At 42.3% G+C, this 24,054-nt stretch overlaps 1 protein-coding gene across 1 annotated transcript in view; it reads left to right on the forward strand.

Moving 5' to 3' along the window:
- DGKH (diacylglycerol kinase eta) overlaps positions 1–24,054 on the forward strand; it is a 276,676-nt gene that overhangs the window by 193,512 nt on the left and 59,110 nt on the right. The window contains 10 exon segments of the mRNA XM_075061569.1: positions 2,149–2,255; positions 2,945–3,070; positions 3,984–4,086; positions 5,957–6,118; positions 11,156–11,242; positions 11,245–11,270; positions 15,000–15,139; positions 15,773–15,860; positions 18,818–18,903; positions 22,384–22,483. Coding sequence (XP_074917670.1) covers positions 2,149–2,255; positions 2,945–3,070; positions 3,984–4,086; positions 5,957–6,118; positions 11,156–11,242; positions 11,245–11,270; positions 15,000–15,139; positions 15,773–15,860; positions 18,818–18,903; positions 22,384–22,483 — 1,025 coding nt within the window.

Here is a 24,054-nt window from a genome sequence, read left to right on the forward strand (position 1 = left end):
GGTGGCGGCAATTCGACGGTAGCTTCTATGTTCAGCTATCCGTGGCGGTGCAGCTTCTGTCTTCCGGTTGAAGACAGAAGCTGCCGCCGAATTGCCACCACTGCAGCAATGTGCATGCCACCCTAACAGCACATGGATTTCCCCCGCTGTCCGCGGCGGCAATTCGGTGCGCTGCTTGGGGCAGCAAAAACAGAAGAACTGGCCCTGCGTGAGAAGATGGGAGTTGCCTTACCAAGTGGGGAGTCAGTCCAACAATTCAATTAGCAGTAGAATACCAAGGGAGGAAAAACAGTAGAATACCAAGGGAACCCTCATTACCACTAAAAAAGTGATTTTTCCTCCCTTGGTATTCTACTGTTAATTGAATTGACTCATTAGATTGACTCCCCCCTTGGTAAGGCAACTCCCGACTTTTTATGTACTGTGTATATATTCCTGCTACTGTGTTTTCCACTCCATGCATCTGATGAAGTGGGTTCCAGCCCACGAAAGCTTATGCCCAAATAAATTTGTTAGTCTCTAAGGTGCCACAAGGACGCCTAGTGGTTTTGCAGTAGACCAGCCTGCAGATGACAAAAGTGTGAATCATTGTGTCTAGTGCTGCTCTTGTTCTCATGACACCATAATCATGGACCAGATTTTCAAAAGCATTCAGCACCCACTGTCAAGGCTATATTGGTCTGTCACGGACTCACAGGTCGTGTCCACTCTTGGCCCTGTGCAGTCCGTGGGGAGTGCCCCTTCAGTGAGGCAGCCCTTCTTGGGGGTCCACTCTCTCTCGGGGTTAGGCCCCTCCACCTCCTGGATCTGCACCTCTCTGAGTCGTAGCACACCTGTTTCTCACCCTGGGCGCCCCTCAGGGAGTCCACTCGCTGTGGACTCCTGGAGCCTCCACCCCCGAAGGGGATGATGCAACCCTGTTCCCTAGACCGGAATGACTCTCAGCCAGCATAAAACAGGAGGGTTTATTGAGAGGTGAGCACAGCACAGGAAACTGTCCAGCCTCAGGCCTGGCCTCCCTCAGCACAGCACATCCCAGTCTCCCTGCACCCAGGCAGGCCCTGCCTGCTCCCCTCTCCAGCCCAGCACCCCCCTGCTTCCCAGATGGGCATCTGATAACACCAGCCCCAAGCCCTGCCTCTGTCCATTGTTTTCTCTCCAGGTAAACAGGGTCTCCTGGGCCTCATCTCCTCTCAACTCTCCTCTGGCCCCTCTGGCTGGAACCGGCTGGGTTAGGTCTCTGGGTTCCTCTCTTTGCAGCCCATTGTCCTCCCACTGGCCAGAACTGGTTGCAACTCCTGAGCTGCGTCTCTGGGTCATCAGGTCACCAGTCACTGGGGTATCCATCCTCCAGGCCATTGGCTGGGGTCCCAAGTTCCCTCTCAGGTTCTCTGTAACAACAAACTCCCTCTCCCCTCTCCTCATTAAACCAGTAACACCCAGGGACACTGAGTCCCACTCCCTCTGCATGCAACCCACTGGAAAACACGAAAACCCAAGAACCCCCTCCCCCCCCACTCCGTCACAAGCTCCCATTCAGGTAACAGATTAAGTGGTGGATTTTCAAGTGAGCTGAGCGCAGGGGGTACTCCCAGGCAGTTCCAGTGGAAAATGCAGAGTACCGAGCACTTTGAAAATCCATCCCTTATTTCTGTGCCTCAAGGAGAGCTGAGCACTTTTGGAAATCTGGCACCAATGTGGGTGCTGAGCATTTTTGAGAATCTGGCCCTATTCCTCTGGCTGAGGAGGGATAGACATAGATACTGCTGGAACCCATGAATGGTTCTTTTGAATAGCCATGCGGATTGCTAGAGAGCAACTGGGATGCTCCTTCTCTTCTTCTGCCCTTCACTGTGGGTGGACCATACGCCTTTCTGTTCTCCCAGTCCCTGCCAAGGCAGGAGCAAAGACCATGTTCATTTTTTTAAAATCTGACAATGGATCAGTGGTATTAAAAATATAAATAAATGTATGGTCCAGACTCCAGAGTGACCTTTTGTGCCAGATCTTAGCACTTTTAATCTTGGACGAAAGTTGGGCCAAAGTATTTGATAGTTATATTTGTTTGCAAAGAAACTACTGATACTGCCTGTGCTCTTATAAATCAGGGAGTAGCTAATATAAAGTACATTTGTGTCTTTCTTCTAGTGTGTAAATTTAAAGCACATAAAAGGTGTGCGGTCAGGGCAACAAATAATTGCAAGTGGACTACGTTAGCCTCCATTGGGAAAGATATCATTGAGGATGAAGATGGTGTAAGTATTATTCAGGCTTTCAATACTTCACAACAGTTAATTGTTTGGTGGGTATTTTATTTTATTTAATTGGCCAGTATAGAAGTGTTGTCGTATAACCCATTAAAGTTAATGGTAGTTGGCTGTATTGCTGTAGATACTATATTAATTCAGGGGTTCTTCAGGAGACATTTATCATCAGTGGGCTCTAGAAGGAAGAATTCCATGTTACAGAATTCTGGCAGAAGTACGGATGGATCCTCTGAGGTTTGAGAAATGCTGTGCTTTCTCTCCTACCTCAAACTTGAGCGAAGAAGGTGTTAGTCTTGCTGTTTTCTCGGCATGCTTTGTCTGCTTGTAACTGACACCAGTTCCCCAGAAGATCTGTTTGGAATTCATTAACATAGTAGTTCTACTGATACATGTAAGAGTTAAAATTAAAAGTAGAAAATATAACCACACTTTTTGTCTGAGTTGTGTCAAAGCAGATGAGTTAATTTTACAGCCACTGGCATGAAACTCTTATCTAGAAGATTAGTGCTAGGATTGCCAAAAATATGCACGCATATAGAAATTTACATATCTAGATATTGGTGCAAAGAGAAAATCAGAGGAAAGTTTCAGAATGACACTGAATTACTGATCTTTTTGTAGTTTTAATGGCAAGTTTCCGTGCCATGGCATTTAACTGTATAACAACTTACTCACAGATAGCTATGCCTCACCAATGGTTGGAGGGTAATTTGCCTGTCAGTGCCAAATGTGCTGTCTGCGACAAGACCTGTGGCAGCGTTTTACGCCTCCAAGATTGGAAGTGCCTTTGGTGTAAAGCTATGGTAGGTACCATATGATTTGTAAAAATGTCTTGGATTCTGCCAGGATGCTTATCTACCCATTATTCTTATTTTTCATTACTTAACCTTTTGGAAGGGAAGGGGACTAGGCAGCTCATAGAGAGTGAGTTGGACAGATCTGAAACATTCATAATCTAGAATGTCTGTCCCACTTGTCTGTTGTTTTTAATGGGTCCACAAATACAGGTATTTGTTTAATAGTCCTTGTTATGTACCATTTATCCTTTGCATTTCTCCTAACTCTCTGAGGCCATGGTCCAAAGTTCACTGAAATCAAGGGGAGACTTTTTGCTTTTACCTCAGTGGGCTTTGGATCAGGCCCTTCATACTTCATCCTGTAGTAGAGGCCTCTTGTGTTTTGAGCAGATCATCTGCTTGAATAGTTGGTGGCATACTCTGTGCCCCTTATAATTATACGTATGGCTTTCATTTTTGCTTCCTAGTATTTTCTAATAAATTTAAATCTAATTGTCCTAATCTATTCTGAAATATATAACTGCTGAGACTTTGTTACCCTTGTTCCTATCTTCTGTACTATTCTTCATATGGTATAGATTTAAATTCTCCATCATTCCATCACTGTCTTCTCATCAATATATAATTGCATTTCTTCCCTTGATGCCTTTATCTCTTGTTAGCGTCCTATAATTCAGTGCTTTTTCTAGAAGTGGAAAATCTGCAGAATTTTTAAGGATCATGTTCAGAATATTTTGTTTAGAAATAGATAAACAATCTATGGTTTAATGTTTGTATATGTTTGAATATACTGCAATATAGTCTGTTATATATTACCTCATCTCTGAATAATATCTAGCTGCTGTATCTATTGCAATTTTACCATAAAATCAGATTAAATGTTAGGAAACAATTATTCATTTAACTTATTTTTCCTCAGGTTCACACTGCCTGTAAAGATCTGTATCCTCGAAAATGTCCGCTTGGACAATGTAAGGTATCCATCATACCTCCAACTGCACTCAACAGCATAGATTCTGATGGTACGTAGTATAACAGGGCCAATAGTAGGTATTCTATAGTTATGGTTTCACTGAGATTTCTACTTGAAGCAGGGCTAAAATCCCTCTTTTTCACAGATAAATTTAGTCTCTAAATTTGGCACAATAACTCTTCAGATGGTAATTGAATTTGCCATGTAATTATAATTTTAGAAAAGTACATAATAGCTTGCAGAAGAAATTTTTAAAAACTTCCCTTTAAAATTTTTCTGTTCTCCTCATGTTTCTCTGGGATCCGCCAGCTAAACAACCAGAGTCCTTGAGAATTTCACACACATGCATTCTGACATGGGCCACTTTCGGAAAACACAAAGAATGATTTCTTTAACTCCAAATCACTGTTTTGTGTTACGCAAAGATTAATTTACTGAACTCCTCAGATGCACTCTCTTCTGATGTTTTTGAGGGTAAAAAAAAATCATTTCCATTTTCTATCAAAATTGTATTTTAATTAGAAACACTATATTAGTCATTGAAACATGAACTGATCACCGTTAAAGACAGTGAAAATTGAAATGTGCTTATTGGTTGTTCAGGATGGAGATAAAAGCTTGACTGTAGGTGCAGGAAAGAAGGTGAAGTTGAGGTTGGGAAGATGAATTGTTGAGTGGAGTGCTGAGAAACTCAACTGTTTTATTTCATTTTTTTTATAGTTTGTGTTGGTGGCATATGCAACCCAACTACCTTGCTTATAAGTTAGGCACTTTTTTTTGTTTTGTGTGGGATTGATATAAATGACTGTGAATACTGGAGATGTTCACTGACTGTGTGAACTTACTGTCTAAAGTCTTTGGTTGAAGTAGTGAAATTACTGCTATTTATTATTCATGCTAAGAAGATTGCTTTCATTATTAGTGCAATTAGATTGCTTATCAGTAAAAAAAATATTGTTTTAAATTATGCATTAATAGAAAGTGGAATTATATTAAACTTCTTACATTTTCAAAGTCAATTTTTTCTAATTCATCAGAACTGATAAGAGTTTTAGCTTTCAGATTTGTTTTTAGACAATTAGAAAGAGATAACTACTTTATTCTTGCCTGAAATAAGAGTCAAAACCTGGTCACATATGGCCTGATTCAAAGTGGTGCTGAGCATCCATAACTCCCATTGGGCCCTCAATGAATGTGACTTTCATGACAACACTGTCCATTAGCACTGTTTACTAAAGTCCTGACCCAAAGCCCATTGAAGACAATTGAAAGTCTTGCAAAGACTTCAGTAAGCTTTGGCTCAGACCATAAGAGTGTGTTATTCAGTCCTTTCATTATAACTCAGCTGTACAAATTCAGTCTGAAATAGAAGTTTTCAACCAAAGTCTCAGTTGGGTGTAATTTAACAATATAACATTTAGTGGAAATGTATGGGGCTTCTTAAATTTGGTGGGAATGGGAACTTTTGTAAATTGGAGGACTCAGTTCAACACTACTGCAGTGTGGTGCAACTTGATAGAAGCTTTTAAAAACAACAAGTCAGAAAAAAATATGGTTTATATCTGGAAAGTGTATTTGATGTTATGGTGATGTATGCTGGAAAAAATTGAAACATTCCATCAACCCACCTTTTTGCTGTGGAAAATAAAGCTATTTTCTTTTGTGTTTTGCTAAATTTAGACAACATTTCCGATAAAAATCTGGGAGACAAAAAGCAAAGTAGTAAATTTTGTAGTAGTTTTAATATAACAATGCTATTCTCCTTGAGGCTAATACTCAGTTCATTTTTTGCATTATGCATCATATGATTGCATCTCTTTTGTCCTTTCATCCATTTTTCTTTCCTTTCTTGTGATTTCTCTTGAATGTGTTCATATATAAAGATCTTATTTTTTTCATTCTTTCTAATTTGTTCACAGGATTTTGGAAAGCCACATGCCCGCCATCCTGTGCCAGTCCTCTTTTAGTTTTTGTTAACTCAAAGAGTGGAGACAATCAGGGAGTAAAGTTTCTTCGTCGATTCAAACAGTCGCTAAATCCAGCTCAGGTGTTTGATTTAATGAATGGAGGACCTCATTTAGGGTAATGAACTTTGCAATCTTGAGCAAGCCTTTTCAAAGGGAATTGAGTACAAAGGTGACTCAGTTGTCCCCTAATTATAGTATTTTTTACAAATCTCTGATATTTGCTTTCCTATTAACCTCCGTAATTTAAAACACCAGTCACCTATAACTTCATTATCAGTTCTGAGGGTGTGTAGGATTTTATTTATTTTTAAAAAAGATTCACTTGAAATTAAAAATGCATTCATATTTTTCATCGACTTTTGGCTAGCTCCAGACTGTGGTCTCTACAGTTACGTCTATACAGCCTGCAGCAGTGGGGCTTGTGGAGCTCATGCTAGTGTTCTAAAAATATCTGTATAGACAGCACTTTGAAGTTGTGGCTGGGGCTGGAGCTTGGGCTCTGAAGTCCAGGGAGGGGGCTGATCTGCCACAGGCTATGTAGACATACCTAGTGAGGCCTTGATTTAGGAAGGCAATTAAGCATATGCTTAAGTGCTTTCCTGAATCAGGGCATTATACACAGCTGAAAGAAATGTGTTCTTATGTTTGTGTGTGTTTTCAACATACAGTTCAGCTATGATTGGCAGCTCATTGTGAATATCTGTACATAGAAATATGTATGTGTAAATATTTCTGTAATGTCTTAAAATAGCTTTAGAATAATATTCTAACAAAGATTTAGGGCAGGTTTACACTACTGGTTAAGTTGCTCTAACTTACGTCACTCCAGGGTGTGAAAAAGGCCCCCCATGAGCAACACAAGTTTCGCGTTGTTTACACCAGCACTATGTCAGCAGGGGATGCTCTCTTGCAACATAGTTTCTGCTTGTCACTGCAGTGTAGTAATTATGCTGACAGGAGAACGCGCTCTCATTGGCGTAACACATCTTCACCAGACATGCTACAGCAGTGCTGCTGCATCAGTGCAGCTGCCCCGATGTAGCACTGTAGTGCAGACTTGCCCTTAGAATTTTGGAAATCATGTGGTTGGTTAAGGACATTAGCTTTTCACCACTGGAGACCTACATTCAGGTTACAGTCAGTGGCGGATTAACAAATTTGGCGCCCCTAGGCCCTCAAAAAATTGTCCCCCCCCCCCCCCCCAGCTCACCTCTGCTCCCCCACGGTAAGCCTTGGGGGGACGGAGGAGAAGGAGAGTTGTGGCGCACTCGGGAGATGGCAGTGGTGGAGTGGAGGTGAGCTGGGGCAGGGAGTGGTTCCCTCCCCCCTCCAAGAGTCACTCCCTGCACCCGCAGGCCCCAGCTCACCCCTGCTCTGATTCCTCCAAGCGCTTTCGTGGGGCAAGTCTGGGAGGGAAGGAGGAGAAGGGGCGTTGCAGCATGCTCGGGGGATGGCAGCAGTGGAGCAGAGGTGAGCTGGGGCAGGGAGTGGTTCCCGGCTCCCCCAGGTTACTCCCCGCGCGTCCCAGCTCACCTCTGCTCTGCCTCCTCCAAGTGCCGCTATTCGCTTCTCCCTCCCTCCCAGCGCTTTCATGCGGCAAGCCTACGAGGGAGGTGGAAGGAGGGAAGTGCAGCGCGCCTGGGGGAGGAGGCGGGCCTGGGATTTGGAGTAGGGGCAGAGTTGGGGAGGGGTCATGAGCATCCCTGCAAATTTGCCGCCCTAGGCCTAGGCCTTGTTGGCCTAGGCGATAATACGCTGCTGGTTACAGTTTAGGTCACAAATGCAAATATTGCTTTGTGATTAAATATCCTATTCAGGTCAGGTAACACCAAGTGAATATATTGATTTTACATTTGTAGAGATGCAGAACCAGGGGTACTGCAACAGTTTCTGTAGTGGGAGTGCTGAGAACCATTGAACGGAACTGTAAACCCTGTATATAATAGAAACCACTTCAAGACTTCTAGAACCCCTAGTTCCAGCACTTAAGCGCAGAGCTATGTTTGTATGATAAAAATTTTAAAATGCCCCCAAATAAAAAAATGCATGTATCTATATTTATATTTATATCTGTATCTGTAACTCACTCTCCTGCATAACCCTTATTTAGATCCAGACTTAACATAAAAAACATCCTTTCCACCTAATATTTCACATGCAGGCTCTTGCCAGAGGAAAAAGAGAGGAAGCTTCAATTGAATTGGATAAGCCATTTTTGAGATATGAAAGTTTGAAAAATGTATCTTAATTTTTCTAAAAGTCTGGGTTTTTTGTAAAGTTGTATCTCAAAAGCACCTTGGTTTAAATACTTGACACAGTACTAAAGTTGGGTGGTGATTGACTTTGGCAGTGATTCCCAAACTGAGGTCTGTGGAACCTAGTCTATCAGATGATGCTGATAACTTCCTGTTTTCAGCTATTTGAAAGGCAAAATCGTATTCTCTGTACAGTGTACTTCTAGAGGATTATTTCTGTTCCTGGGATGGCAAATATCATTTTGGCATCAGCTTTGTGATTCCAAACACTGTTTGAGATGAGTAATATTCTGTCTTGTTTTGAATATACATCTGCCTATTATACAAGATTCAATATTTTCATTAGAAATGTCATAAAACACTTCAAAAATCTGACATTCACATTATGTGTTTCTTTTAGAAATAATGCTAAGATGATACATGTTCTGGAAAATAATATACATAAAAATGCACAGCCGTATTTTTATCATTTAAAGAATCAGTATTTTTTTTTAGTATTTCTCCTCTTATTTTCTCTTAGTTTTCCCATTCCTGCTCTCTTCTCCTCTTTGATCTCTATTTCTTCATGTCTTCTTTTCCTTTCCTCTTAGTCTCACCTCTCTGTTCTCTGTCTCCTCTGTCCTCCTTTTCTTTATCACCTAAGGAGAATATTGTATTGTGATAAAGTTCCTCCTTTACCTTGGTGGGTTCTGCGCTTATTGGCAGATTTGTTCACCTCAGTGATCTTCCCCTCTTGTGGAACCCACAGTCTGGGTCAGTTCCTCCTGTGTCTGATCAGGAGTTGGGAGGTTTGGGGGAAACCCGGGCCTGCCCTCTACTCCGGGTTCCAGCCCAGGGCCCTGTGGATCGCAGCTGTCTATAGTGCCTCCTGTAACAGCTGCATGACAGCTACAACTCCCTGGGCTACTTTACCCCATAGGGCTCCTCAACACCCTTTCTTTATCTCTTACACAGGCCTTCCTCCGATGTCTGATAAACGCTTGTTCTCATCAAATTCTCTCAGCAGTACACGCTTATCACTCTCAGATTCCTTCCTTCTTGCTCCAGTCCTACGACACGCTCCTTTCTTGGCTCCTCCCTGCTGAACTAGGAGTGAGTCTTTTTAAACCAGGTGACTGATTTAGGCTAGACTTGATTTGGCTGAGGTGTCTAATTAAAGTAGCTAGTCTTTTACTGTCTTCTAGAAAGACCTTAATTGGCTCAGTGCCTTTGTTACCTGGGCACTGCCAATTTGGTTACCAGAGGATACTAGGGATTTGTTTTAAGCCTGGCTTACATTTACTGGTTTCTCAGTCTTATACTAGCCTCTTGGACTTGCCCATCACAGTATCATTGCGAAATTTGGAGACTGAAGGAACTGGAGGGACAAGTAAAGTCTATGAGTAGAACAAGACATTGTTCTTGCAGATCCAGTAATCGAAATATATTCGCTCTTTTGCCTTGTTAATTCCCATGATCACTATCTATGTATAGTGAATTAATTTTCACTGGTTTAGAAGAAGTCACAAGTTGGCAGGGACTGGACTGTCACACCCATCCACCATTCTGGACCACACATTGCAGTCATGCTTAACCTTTACTGGTGCAAACTCACATTGACTGCAATGGTGCCTCAAACATCTTGACTTTGATGGCATTCTCAGAGCATGGACTCTATGGTTTGGTCAGTATTCTAACAAACCTCATATTTTTGAAAAACTGAGAACTGTGCATGAGATCTTAAGGGAATTTTTCATTAAATTCTGCATGTTATTTCGAGAATATAGGGTAGGTGAATATTTGTAACAGATAAAGTGTAGTTACATATGGTGTAGTAGTTGACTTATCTATCCTATTATTACAAAAGCAAGGCAGGACCTATGTACTGTAACACAGCATTTTCATTGAAATATCATGAATGGCATTGTCATAAACAGATAGCTAAGGGTTAAGTCTCTTTCACTGTAAAGGGTTAACAAACAGTGACTTGCAACACCAGACCAGAGGACCAATCAGGAGACAAGATAACTTTCAAATCTCAGTGGAGGAGCCTTTGTTTGTGTTTTTGGTTTTTGCGTGTTCTCTCTGGTCCTGAAAAGGGACCAGACGTCAACACAAGTTTCTTGCAATCTCTCTGCTACAAGTTCTATATATTCAGAATAGTGAGTATTAAGTAGAAAAGCAGTTATAGTCTTTTGATTGTTTTCTGTATTTGCAATGTGTATTTTGCTGGATGGATTTTGATGATATTTGTGCTGCGGGAGGTGGGGGGGACTTCCTCCTAGTGTCTATAAGCTGAAGACCCTATATATATTCATCTTGAATTTGCAGTGATTATTTACTCTTCTTTCTTTGTTAAACTTTTCTCTTTAGACCTGATTAATTTTTTCCTTGTTAAAGCTCAAAGGAACTGAGTCTGTACTCACCAGGGAAGTGGTGGGAGAGGGAAGGAGAGTGGGGGAGGAAAGGTGAATTTCCTCTGTGTTTAGATTCACGAAGCTTGAATCTGTCTCTCTCTCAGGATAACCCAGGGAGGAAAAGCCGGGCGGGGAGGGGGGGGGGAGAAGAGGAAGAAAAAACCTGATTTCTCTGTGTTGTGATTCAAGGAGTTTGAATCACGGTGATCTCCTAGTGTACAGGGCGGGAAAGTCTGGGAGGAAGAAGGAGAGGGAAGGGAAATGGTTTATTCCCCATTTGATGAGAACTCAAGGAATTTGGGTCTTGGGGTCCAGGAAGGTTTTTGGGGGGACCAGTGTGCCCAAAACACTATATTTTTGGGTGGTGGCAGCTTATCAGATCAAAGCTGGTAATTAAGCTTAGAGTAATTCATGCTGGTACCCCATTTTTTGGATCTAAGGTTCAGACGGGGAAATATATCATGACTGGCATGCATTCTAACCAGCTGCATTTTCCCTTCGTTTGCGGTTATTTCAGAAGTTTGACAATTTCCGGATTCTTGTATGTGGTGGAGATGGAAGCGTTGGTTGGGTTTTGTCAGAAATTGATAACTCAACTTGCACCAACAGGCAAGTGTATGTACCTACTTTTTACTTTTTTCGCACAGGTAGGTAGGTAGGCAGAGGGCCAAATCCTGTAGTCCTTACTTAATCTACACTCCCACTGAAGTCGGTGGGAAATTTGAACTGAATAAGGACCATAAGATTTGACCCACAGTTGAATTAGTAATCAGCTATAAAATTAACATTTGCTTCTTGAAAGGTAAACATTTGTGTTAGTTCAGGGGTGGAGAAACTATTGGCCTATAGCTGGATCCACCTAGGCTTTGACTGCCGCGGAATATTGCACCCCCGTGGCGCCGCAAGGCCCTCCTCCACTCTGGGAACTGGAACTATGGCCAATGGGAGCATCGGGGGAGGTACCCACAGGCAACAGGGCAGCGTGTGGAGCCTCTGCCTCCCTTCCCTAGGGGCACATCACAAGCAGAGCGGCGCAGGAGATAGGGACAGGGCAGGGCAAGCCGGATAGGTGCACTGCCACCCCAGAGCCCTCCAGGTAAGCCTGCACCCTGCACTGCAACTCCCTCCCTGCATCTCCAAACCCCCTGCCGCACACTACATGCCTCCTGGCACCTTACCCCCTGCCCTAGGAGCCCCTCCCGCACTCCGCACACCCTCTCTGACCACTGCCCTGAGCCCCTTCCACACTGTGCACCCCAACCCTTTCCCTGAGCCCCCTCATACATCCCGCACCCCTCCTCTGCCCCAACCCCCTTCCTGAGCCCCTCTGCACATTGTACCAACCCCTTCTCCAGCCCTATATTTGTGGCCTGCATGCCGATTTCCCCACCATATGCGGCCTTCAGGCCAAAAGTTTGTCCACCCCTATGTTAAGTTTCATGCTTCCAGTTCTTTTATTTGCAATAAAAGATGTGTATCTTTTGCTGTTTCCAGTGTCAGCTGGGAGTGCTTCCTCTTGGTACTGGAAATGATCTTGCCCGTGTCTTGGTTGGGGAGGGTCATGTGATGACGACACAACTTTCCTCAGATTTTGGAAAGTTAGAACGAGCCAGCACTAAAATGCTGGACAGGTAAAAATATAAGTGTGTGTGTGTTCTATTTGACAAAATTTGAATACCTGCCCAGGTTTCTAATGGGTCTAAAACTCTTTCTCAGAGAGGTTAATTTGTTGTTGTTTTGTTGTTTACAGTTTAAAAGGTAGCACATTAACAAACCCCATTACCAGTTGAGTTCATTTTCACAGTTTTGTTAAGACTTACTTGGTCAAAAAACAACTATTCTCCTGTTCCTTGTTTGCATGAAAGCTGCATGGAGCTCTGTTGTCATTTAGCTAGCAAAGGAAGATCTTTGAATTTAAAAAACAAAATGACTGTTGCTAACAATCTAATGAAGAATCATACCTATTGTTTATTGGTGGTGTGTATGTGTTTTGCACACGTGTGTTGTATGTATGTACATATTACAAAGTTCATACTCCCACATAACTTTCTAATAAGAGTTTTTGTGTTTGGCATACTCAGGGTGAAATCTTTCTGAGGCCGTAAACCCAGGAAAGAACCTTATGTGTGTGATTATTTAGCTAAATGGTCACTGATTTTCTTTCCGTTGACAAGTGGAAGTAATTTGTTTTTGTGGATGTTCTTAGAAGAATTGATAATTTGGAAAACTTCAAAGCTGCTGCTTCTATTTCTTCAGATGGGAGTTAATTCATTGAATGAAATTACCAATCAAAGCCTTCTATTCTTACCAGTTAACTCCCAGAAGAGGAATCTGATGGAATGTCAAGGTGAGAACTTTATTATTGCATACATTTAGATGTTTGAGTGGACAGCCTGAAAAATAACAAAACAGTTCTGTGGGTATGGCAAACTTGCACCCATACAGCGCTGCCGCGGGAGTTGGTCCCATGGCAGCGCATTGAAGTGCAAGTGTGGTCGCAGGCACCAGCGGGCGAGCACGTCGACTCTCAATGCTGAGGTAGCTCCACGCTCGATCCGCTGCCATGGGTCGTTTACATGGGCAGTGTTTACACGTGGCGCTTATGTCGCGCTGTAACTTGCTGCCGTGCCTGGGTTGTTTTTCAACACCTCTTGAGACGAGAAGTTGCAGCAGTGTTAAGCGCCAAGTATTAGCCAAGACCTGAGAAGTGATACAAGAAATAAGTCTCTTCAATTGCTCTTTAAGTACAGTCTAGTTCATGTTCTAAGTAATATAATATATACTTTTCCATTTCTTGAGTTAAAGAATTTAAGTATTTATTTTTCAAAAAAGTAGAGAGGTGAGTGATCAGAAAGAACTCATAAACAATGCAGATTTTCTTGTAAAAGCAAACATTTACTATATATATCTTGAAATTTGGGGAAAATGAAATGAGGAGGGTTTTTGGGAAGGAATTTGCTTCATTGCAGAATAAAGGGCATTTTGGACCCAAATGAATGTGTCTTTACAGGACTTCATATTCTTCTCTCCCGTTTTTGTCCATTCAGACGTCTCCAAATAATTGCTGTGGACTGGTGGAATAAACACTAATACAGCTTTCAAACTAGCTGCTACCTCGCTGCCATTGTAGCATCATCTGCGGGGTGGAATGAGTGTTGTGATTAAATTCAATGTGGCTAAATGTAGTTATGTCTGAGAATGTAGAAAAATATACACCCTCCTGCAAGGATTTCATGTAGCTATCAATCTTAACTTAAGAATACCTGAGAAGCAGAAATTAATTATGTAGGTCCTGATTATTTTACTATTCAAACATTACCAACCTATTTGGATATGTCAGGAGTTTTAAATGGGGAGTTCATTAGATAATTGAGATTCAGAGGGGCTGGGGTCCCAACAGCAGGAAATTCATACTGTCCTTTGCAGTGGTGCTGAAACAGTTTTACAGTGTGGGGTGCTGAAGCCAGTGGTCCCAAACTTTTACCTCGTCCCCCACCCCCAAAGCGTGGCCAGGAAGCCGGAGTCGTGGCTCTGTGAGGGGGGCACATGGACGGAGTAAGGGGGCAAGGCTGGGATGGGAAGCGAGCCTATGTGCAGGGCTGGCAGCAGCAGGGGACCCTGGGCATCGGGATGACAGCAGCCGGGGGCCGGAGCGGAGCACTTGTATTTCCACACCTATGGTCCTTTACACACAACTCTGTCCCCAGTGGATAGATGTCAGTATGTACTGCAGAGATTATGTTTCTTCTACCATTTTGTAGAACCGGTCAGTGCCTATCAAATACATCATCTTCTACAGTTAAAAAAGAATATGTATGGATATTCAATTATATCTTTTCTACGAAATTGTTAAATTTAGTGTCGCAATTAGCTAAAGAAACTAGTTGTAGAATACTTGTAATCTTAGTATTTAAGAATAGATACCATAGGCCATTGCTAACTGTAATTTCTTGAAATTATAGGATCGTTTTCTTTTTGGGCACACTTGAACTGCCTTCACTACAATCCTCCTGCACCTTAACCCCCTGCCCTGAGCCCCCTCCCGCACTCCGCACCCCTCCTGCACCACTGCCCTGAGCCCCTTCCCACACTGTGCACCCCAACCCCTTTCCCTGAGCCCCCTCATACATCCCGCACCCCTCCTCTGCCCCAACCCCCTTCCCTGAGCCCCTTCCTGCACATTGTACCCCAACCCCCTTCCCCAGCCCTATATTTGTGGCCCTGCATGCAATTTCCCCACCCATATGCGGCCTTCAGGCCAAAAAGTTTGTCCACCCCTATGTTAATTCATGCTTCCAGTTCTTTTATTTGCAATAAAAGATGTGTTCTTTTGCTGTATTCCAGTGTCAGCTGGGAGTGCTTCCTCTTGGTACTGGAAATGATCTTGCCCGTGTCCTTGGTTGGGGAGGGTCATGTGATGACGACACACAACTTCCTCAGATTTTGGAAAAGTTAGAACGAGCCAGCACTAAAATGCTGGACAGGTAAAAATATAAGTGTGTGTGTGTATATTTGTGACAAATTTCAGAAATACCTGCCCAGGTTTCTAATGGTCTAAAACTCTTTCTCAGAGGTTTAATTTGTTGTTGTTTTTGTTGTTTAAACAGTTTAAAAGGTAGCACATTAACAAACCCCATTACCAGTTGAGTTCATTTTCACAGTTTTGTTAAGACTTACTTGGTCCAAAAACAACTATTCTCCCTGTTCCTTGTTTTGCATGAAAGCTGCATGGCAGCTGTGTTCATTTAGCTAGCAAAGGAAGATCTTTGAATTTAAAAAACAAAATGACTGTGCTAACAATCTAATGAAGACATCATACCCTATTGTTTATTGGTGTGTGTATGTGTTTTGCACACGTGTGTGTATGTATGTACATATTACAAATTCATAACTCCCACTAACTTTCTAATAAGAGTTTTTGTTGTTTGGCATACTCAGGGTGAAATCCTTTCTGAGGCCGAAAACCCCAGGAAAGACCCCTTATGTGTGTGATTATTTAGTAAATGGTCACTGAATTTTCTTTCCGTTGACAAGTGGAAGTATTTGTTTTGTGGATGTTCTTAGAAGAATCTGATAATTTGGAAAACTTCAAAAGCTGCTGCTTCTATTTCCTTCAGATGGAGTATAATGTCATATGAACTGAAATTACCATCAAAGCCTTCTATTCTTCCAGTTACTCCAGAAGAGGAATCTGAGGAATGTCAGGTGAGACTTTATTTTGCATACATTTAGCTGTTTGAGTGACAGCACTGAAAAAATAACAAAAACAGTTCTGAGGGTATGGCTACACTTGCACCCATACAGCGCTGCCGCGGGAGTGGTCCCATGGCAGCGCTTTGAAGTGCAAGTGTGGTCGCAGCACCAGCGCTGGGAGAGAGCTCTCCCAATGCTGCAGGTACTCCACCTCATCGTGCAGTGTTTACATGGGGCAGTGTTTACACTGGCGCTTTGCAGCGCTGTAACTTGCTGCGCTCGGGTGTGTTTTTTCACACCTCTGAGCGAGAAAGTTGCAGCAGTGTTAAGCGCCAGTATAGCCAAGACCTGAGAAGTGATACAAGAAATAAGTCTCTTCAATTGCTCTTTAAGTCACATCTAGTTCATGTCATAAGTATATAATATAATAATGTTTCCATTTCTTGGTTAAAATATTTCATATTATTTTTCCAAAAAAGAGAGAGGTGAGTGATCAGAAAGAACTCATACCAACAATGCAAGAATTTTCTTGTAAAAGCAAACATTTACTAATATATCTTGAATTTGGGGAAAATGAAATGAGAGGGTTTTTTGGGAAGGAATTTGCTTTCTTGACAAGAATAAAGGCATTTTGGACCCAATGAATGTGTCTTACAGGACTTCATGTTCTTCTCTCCCGTTTTTGTCCATTCAGACGTCTCCAAATAATTGCTGGACTGGTGGAATAACCTAATACAGCTTTCAAACTAGCTGCCTACCTCGCTGCCATTGTAGCATCAATCTGGGGGTGGAATGAAGTGTTGTGATTAAATTCATGTGGCAAAAAAATGTAGTTATGTCTGGAAATGGAAAAATATCACCCTCCTGCAAGATTTCATGTAGCTATCAATCTTAACTTAAGAATACTTGAGAAGCAGAAATTAATTAGTAGGTCCCTGATTAATTTAACTATTCAAACATTACCAAACCTATTTGGATAGTCAGGAGTTGTTAAATGCTGGGAGTTCATTAGATAATTGAGATTCAGAGGGGCTGGGGTCCCAACAGCAGAAATTCTACTGTCCTTTGCAGTGGTGCTGAAACAGTTTTTACAGTGGGGGTGCTGAAAGCCAGTGGTCCCCAAACTTTTTACCTCGTCCCCCCACCCCCCAAAGCTGTGGCCAGGAGCAGGGTCGTGGCTCTGTGAGGGGGGCACATGGACAGGAGTAAGGGGGCCAAGGCTGGGGATGGAAGCAGAGCCCTATGTGCAGGGCTGGCAGCAGCCAGGGGACCCTGGGCATCGGACTGACAGCAGCCGGGGGCCAGGAGCGGAGCACTTGTATTTCCCACACCTATGGTCCTTTACCACACAACTCTGTCCCCAGTGGATAGATGTCAGTAATGTACTGCAGAGATTATGTATTCTTCTACCATTTTGTAGAACGGTCAGTGCCTTCAAATACATCATCTTCTACAGTTAAGAAAAAGAATATGTATGGAATATTCCATTATATCTTTCTACGAAATTGTTAAATTTAGTTCCAATTAAAGCTAAAGAAACTAGTTGTAGAATACTTGTAATCTTAGTATTTAGAGAATAGATACCATAGGCCATTTTGCTAACTGTAATTATCTTGAATTATAAAGGATCGTTTTCTTTTGGGCACCTTGAACTGCCTTCACCTCACCCCCACTCCCCTGCATATTAATATTTTCTGTATGGTTTGGTTTGGGTTAAACTGAATTTTAAGTCTTTGAAACAGTGGAGACAAATAGACTAATCTTACATTGTGTTGTACCAGATTGCAGCATTGATTTAAAATGGTAGATATTGACACTCACACTCATTGTCATCATAATCATTTCATTTGAGACACATTGGGAGCTCAGACATCAGTGTTGTTCTTCTATGCTACATTTTATTTATTTTCTCTTTAAAACTAAAAATGCTTTCATATCAGATCTCTGGAGCTAAGGTGGGTGGATAAAGGAAAAAAGAAATAATATTTCTGCTTATTCCATGTCATGAATGGAAACCCAAGTCACTAATCTTTAAATTTCAAGAACACGCAGTCATTTTGAACCAGAACTTAGATTTTAAACTAAGGGTTAGATCCATACCTGATATGGACTGCCTACCATTAGGGACAGCATGGAGCTGCACCACCCTAGAGAGAGTGTCAAGAGGCAGAATGGTTCTCTGGTGCTCAGAGAAAAATCAGATCCTATAAAGTTATAGCTTGCTGCTCCTACATGCTGGTGCAGGGTGAGGGCTATGGACATGGTCCTGGTCCATGATGCCTCCCTGAGCATAGGGTGTGCAGGTTTGTGTGATCCTTACACAGACTGTGCAAGCAGGGGGCAGGGGACATCTCTATGCTCTTCCCTGCATGCATCTACATAAAGGCCAAGCAGAATCTTGTCACGAATGGTTTATTCACTAATGTCTAGGCTTTGATAGTATTATACCAGTTTAGTAGCCCATACTCCACTGCTCACCCTATTCACTTCAGTGGGACAGCTTGTGGAATGAGGTACTATTCAGTATTAATAAGGATTTCAGAAGCTGGCCCTAAAACTATGATTTATTCCCACTCATTGATTTAGTTGCAGGGTATTATTCACTTTTTTCTGGAAAAAAGTTTCTGACTATTACAGATCTGAAATTTGTTCAGATAGTCATCTGGAAAAATAGGATGATGTTGGCTATGGAGGGTGATAACTTCGAAGAAACCTTTAATTGGATTTTTAGCACAGAAATAGCTATTACTCATTTTTTATCCAGAAAAGATAGAACTCTTAATTCAACATCTCACAGTCACTGATTTTGAATATTAAATTGCAGTTAAGGGGAGGCATCTGACCTTTCTGCACTAAGTGTAGATCTAATATGTTGGAAGTAATCCCACTTATCTGGGAAGATAATTACCGCTTTGTGTTAAATGCTAACACGGGTGGAATATGAAGACTCATTTTTGCTGCATTTTCAGATATCTGCTTATGAGGATTCAGTTGCTGCTCATCTCACAAAAATCCTCAATTCTGATCAACATTCAGTTATCATATCATCTGCCAAGTGAGTTGATGATTTTGATATATAGTGTGTGGGATAAATCCCAGTGTTCCATCTACATATATGAACATTATAACCTTTCCAGTAAGCTCAAATTCCTTCTGACTCTTGATCAGCTAGTTTGGCCTAACAGTATCCTGAATTACATGTTGTAAAGTACAGTTGGTTTATTTCTATAATTATGTTGTATTGTATAATTATGTTGTATGTGTTAATGTAATTTAAACATATCAATCACACAAAAATCTTAAAGATCATGTAATGCAAAAATCACTTAGTTACTTAAGACATTAGTTACTTAAGACTGAGTTAAGATGTAAACCATATTTTTACTTCTGCATATAAGAGATCTGGTTTACTTACAGGGTTCTTTTTGTTCACATCCAGTCTATTAGACGCACACACATAACCAGTGTGGAAGTAGGAGTCTGCAGCTATATGGAATAATTAAATGTGGGCTCAAGCCACAGAATTTTGATTCCAAATTTGAACATCTCTATATATGAGGGCTCATCTCTCTAGAAACCATGAATCCCATATGAAATCATAGTGTTCCATTTTACCTTGCTGAGTTCCACAGGTCGACTGTATGTTGTGTGAAAAAATTCTTCCCTTTGTTTTAAACCTGCTGCCTATTAATTTCATTTGGTGACCCCTAGTTCTTGTGTTATGAGGAGTAAATAACACTTCCTTATTTACTTTCGCCACACCAGTCATGATTTTATAGACCTCTAGCATATCCCCCCTTAGTCATCTCTTTTCTAAAATGAAAAGTCCTAGTCTTATTAATCTCTCCTCATATGGAAGCTGTTCCATACCCCTAATAATTTTTGTTGCCCTTTTCTGAACCTTTTCCAATTCCAATATATTCTTTTGAGAAGGGGCAACCACATCTGCCTGCAGTAGTCAAGATGTGGGCATACATGGATTTATACAGAGACACTATTATATTGTTTGTTTTATTATCTATACCTTTCTTAATGATTCCAACATTCTGTTTGCTTTTTTGATTGCCACTGCATATTGAGTGGATGTTTTCAGAGAACCATCCCAATGACGCCAAGATCTCTTTCTTGAGTGGTATCAGATAATTTAGACCATCATTTTATATGTATAGTTGGGATTGTTTTCTGATGTGCATTACTTTGCATTTATCAACACTGAATTTCATCTGCCATTTGTTACCAGTCACCCAGTTTTGAGAGATCCTTTTCTAGTCTTTGCAGTCTGCCCTTGGACTTACCTGTCTGAGAGTTTGTATCATCTGCAATTTTGCACCTCCTGTTTACACCTTTTTCCCCGATCATTCTGAATGTTGAATAGGACTCGTACCAGTACCGACGCCATGCGGACACCGCTATTTACCCTCTCTCCATTCTGAAAAGCTGACATTATTCCTACCCTTTTCCTATCTTTAACCGACGTTACAATCCATGAGAGAACCTCCCTCTTACACTGAAGTTACTCTTGCCTCAAGAGGCTTTGATGAGGGGTTCTTGTCAAAGGCTTTTTTGAAAACCTAATACAACTATATACCACTGGGATCCCCCTGTCACTTGCTTATTGACTCCCTCAACTATAAAGGGGCCTTTCATTTGGCAGCGCCAAAGACTGACAAAAGCCAAGATTGTATGCCTCTGTCGTTACAGTTTTTTCCATCTAAGAAAAGCAGTTATTACAATGCAGTTTGTATCAGGATGGTCTACGTACTGCACTGTAATTTTTATCTGTGCCCAGGACCAGCGCCAGGGTTTCTTGTGCCCTAGGCGCCGCCATTTCGCCGTCCGCTTCGGGTTCCGGCATCTGGTGGAGCTGCCACAGGCATGCTGCGGCAGGTCCACCGGAGCCGCGGGACCAGCAGACCGTCTGCAGAAATGCTGCGGCAGGTCCACCGGAGCGCGAGACCAGTAGAGCCTCTGAGTAAACTGCGGCAGCTCCACCGGAGCCGCCTGCCCCCCCCCCCCATAATGCTGGCGCCCTAGGCGACTGCCTAAGTCACCTAAATGAAAGCGCCGGCCCTGTCTGTGCCAGATGATCAGAACTCTGGATTTTAATTGTTGACGCTCTTTTTAAAATCCACCATTTATTCATTGCAAATTGAAACTATACACAATTAACAACAGGAAGTATTCATGCAAGCCCAACACATAAATTTATTCTGCATGTTCAGAGTAGGCAACAAAAGCCAGATTTTGCTCTCATTTACACTAGTGAAAGTTCACTGTCGTCATTGTCATTTGGACAGATTTATCTCAGGATAGCATGTGTCTCAAAGGTCTCGATCCTGCATTGAGAACTCTGTAAATGGACCCTGTGATGGGGTGGATTAGGCCTAAGCTAGGAAGGAGCAGAAGAGAAGGCCTCCAAGCAGCCTAGAGTGGTTGCAGGGAAGCAGCCAATTAGGGCCCAGCAGGGCCATATAAAAGGAGCTGCAGAAGACAGCAGCAGTCAATTGTTGGCTGGAGCTGGAGAAGAGAGGACTGTGTTCCTGTCTGTCTGAAAGAGCAGCAGGACCACAGAGAGCTCAATGTGGGCAGGGACCGGGGGAGCAACAAAGGAGCTCCTGGTTGTCTGCTGGGACTGAGTAAGGACTGAGCCTGGGGAGGGCCACAGGAAGGTAGTGTCTCCAGAAAGGAAGCTCTGGGAGTATGGACCCATACCAGGGCCAGATTACTTAAAGACTGAGCCCAAAGAGGGCTAGAGAGACACCAGCCAAGGGCTGCTGAGACAGGCCCCTTGTGGACTGTATACCCCAGAAGGGGTCTGTTATGATACACATACACAGTGTGTGTGACTCAGCCAGAGGGCTGAGCTGCTGGAAAACCACCTGAGAACCACCGACAGGGGTTACTCTCGAGAGGTGGGTGCTGCCGCGGTATAGACTTCTGTACCCATGTAGAGTCTCACTGAAATCTGCATGAGTGCAAGGGTCTGCCCACGTGGAATGATTTGCAGATTGGCCTAAGTCGGTATAGGGAGCGTGAGTTGTTATCAACTCTGTTGGTATGGTTGATGATACTGGTAATAAAAGGTATGCAAACAAAGCAGTAAATAAAAATGACCACATTAATGTCATCTAAGTTAGAAATAAAAGGGAAAACGGAAGGAAGGGGTAGGGAACCAATGTGCACCAAAAGGCACTGGATACTTAAAAAGAAAATATAAAATCTACTTTTAAAAATTATGTCATGGTGTCCCCTTTACAACCAGAATGGTCTACAGTTGTATATACACTGTAGACTAATGGCTATAATTTTAATGGTCGTCCACTCCTACATGTGAAGTGTATGATTTTAAAACTTTGGCTATAAGTTTTTCTTAATGTTCTCATGCAAAAGAGGCATGGGAGTTCTCTTTGCGTTTGGTAGAATTGTAATAAGAAAACCAACAATATGTTAGTAATTAAAAAATACATCCAATAATCAATATTAATAGATACATCCAGTTCATTTCTTTTTATATGACTCCCTTTTTTATCCAAAGGGTATTATGTGAAACCGTAAAGGACTTCGTATCCAAAATAGGGAAGACCTATGAAAAAACAATGGAAAATGCAGAGGAGGCTGATACCATGGCCATTAAAGTAAGAAGTTTTCTTAACATGTTTTTTTCCAGCTACTAATAGGTTTTTACAATTTAATGAAAATTAAATTAATTTAGGGGGACTGGATATTCTAATTCAAAAGTAGTTCAGGAGACCTGACCCTATTCTTAATGAGGTCAGTGGCTATAAGTTGTTTTTCTTTCCATTAAAAGAAGGAACTTTACACTAGAAAACAATCTGTTAAATTTACTAGAGATGAACTTTTTGTCTTTCCCATTCCACAAAATAAAAACAAGACTCATAGACTTTAAGGTCAGAAGGGACCGACAAGATCATCTAGTTTGACCTCCTGCACATTGCAGGCCACAGAATCTCGTGTATCCTCTCATGTAATACACCCTTAACCTCTGGTTGAGTTACTGAGATCCTCAAATCACGATTTAAAGATGCCAAGTTACAGAGAATCTACCATTTGCACTATTTTAAACATGCAAGTGACCCAGGCTCCATGCTGCATGTTCTCTGCCAATCTGACCCAGGAGAAGATTCCTTCCCAATCCCAAATATAGCAATCAGTTAGACCCTGAGCATGTGGGCAAGACTCACCAGCCAGACACCTGGGAAAGAATTCTCTGTCCTGACTCAGAGACCTACCCATCTAGTGTCCCATCACCACCATTAGACATATTAGCTGCTACCCGTCGCAGATCAGCTACATGCCGTTGTAGGCAGTCTCAACATACCATCCCTCCATAAACTTACCAAGCTCAGTCTTGAAGCCAGTTAGGTTTCTTGCCCCCACTGCAGCCCTTGAAATGCTCTTCCAGAACTTCACTCCTCTGATGTTTAGAAAGCTTTGTCTAATTTCAAGTCTAAACTTGTTGATGGCCAATTTACATCCATTTGTTCTTGTGGCCACATTGGTGCTTAACTTAAATAATTCCTCTCTCTCCCTGGTATTTATCCTTCTGATGTATTTATAAACAGCAATCATATCTTCCCCACAGCCTTCTTTTGGTGAGACTAAATAATGGACACTTGATGTGGTTGAAAAGCTTATCAGTTGAAAATTACTTTTCAGTTAATAGAGAGTATATATCCTAACCCAGGGGTTCTCAAACTTAATTGCACCATGACCCCTTCTGACAACAAACATTACTACAAGACCCCAGGATGGGGGACTGAAGCCTGAGCCTAACAGAGCCCTGCTGCCCCTGGGGGGAGGGAGAGCGGGAAGCGGGGGCAAGGCCCAAACCCAAACCCCACTCTCCTGGGCAGGGAGGCTAAAGCCCAAGGGCTTCAGCTCCAGGCAGGGGGGCTGTAACATGAGCCTTGGGCTTCAGCTGTAGCCCTGGGCGGTGGGGCTCGGGCTTCAGCCCTGGCCCCTAGCAAGTCTAAGACAGCTTTGGTGACCACATTAAAATGGGGTTGTGACCTACTATGGGATCCTGACCCACCATTTGAGAACTGCTGTCCTAGGCATATATTAGGAAAGTGAGTAAAATGCATTGCTACAACCAAGACATTCACAGAAATATACTGCTGTAGGAATTGACTTCTCTCTGAAAGGGATACAGTTAATTGCAATAAAACAATGAGATTGTGAAGAA

This window comes from Chelonoidis abingdonii, chromosome 1 (assembly GCF_003597395.2).
Source record: "Chelonoidis abingdonii isolate Lonesome George chromosome 1, CheloAbing_2.0, whole genome shotgun sequence".
NCBI classification, from domain to species: domain Eukaryota; kingdom Metazoa; phylum Chordata; order Testudines; family Testudinidae; genus Chelonoidis; species Chelonoidis abingdonii.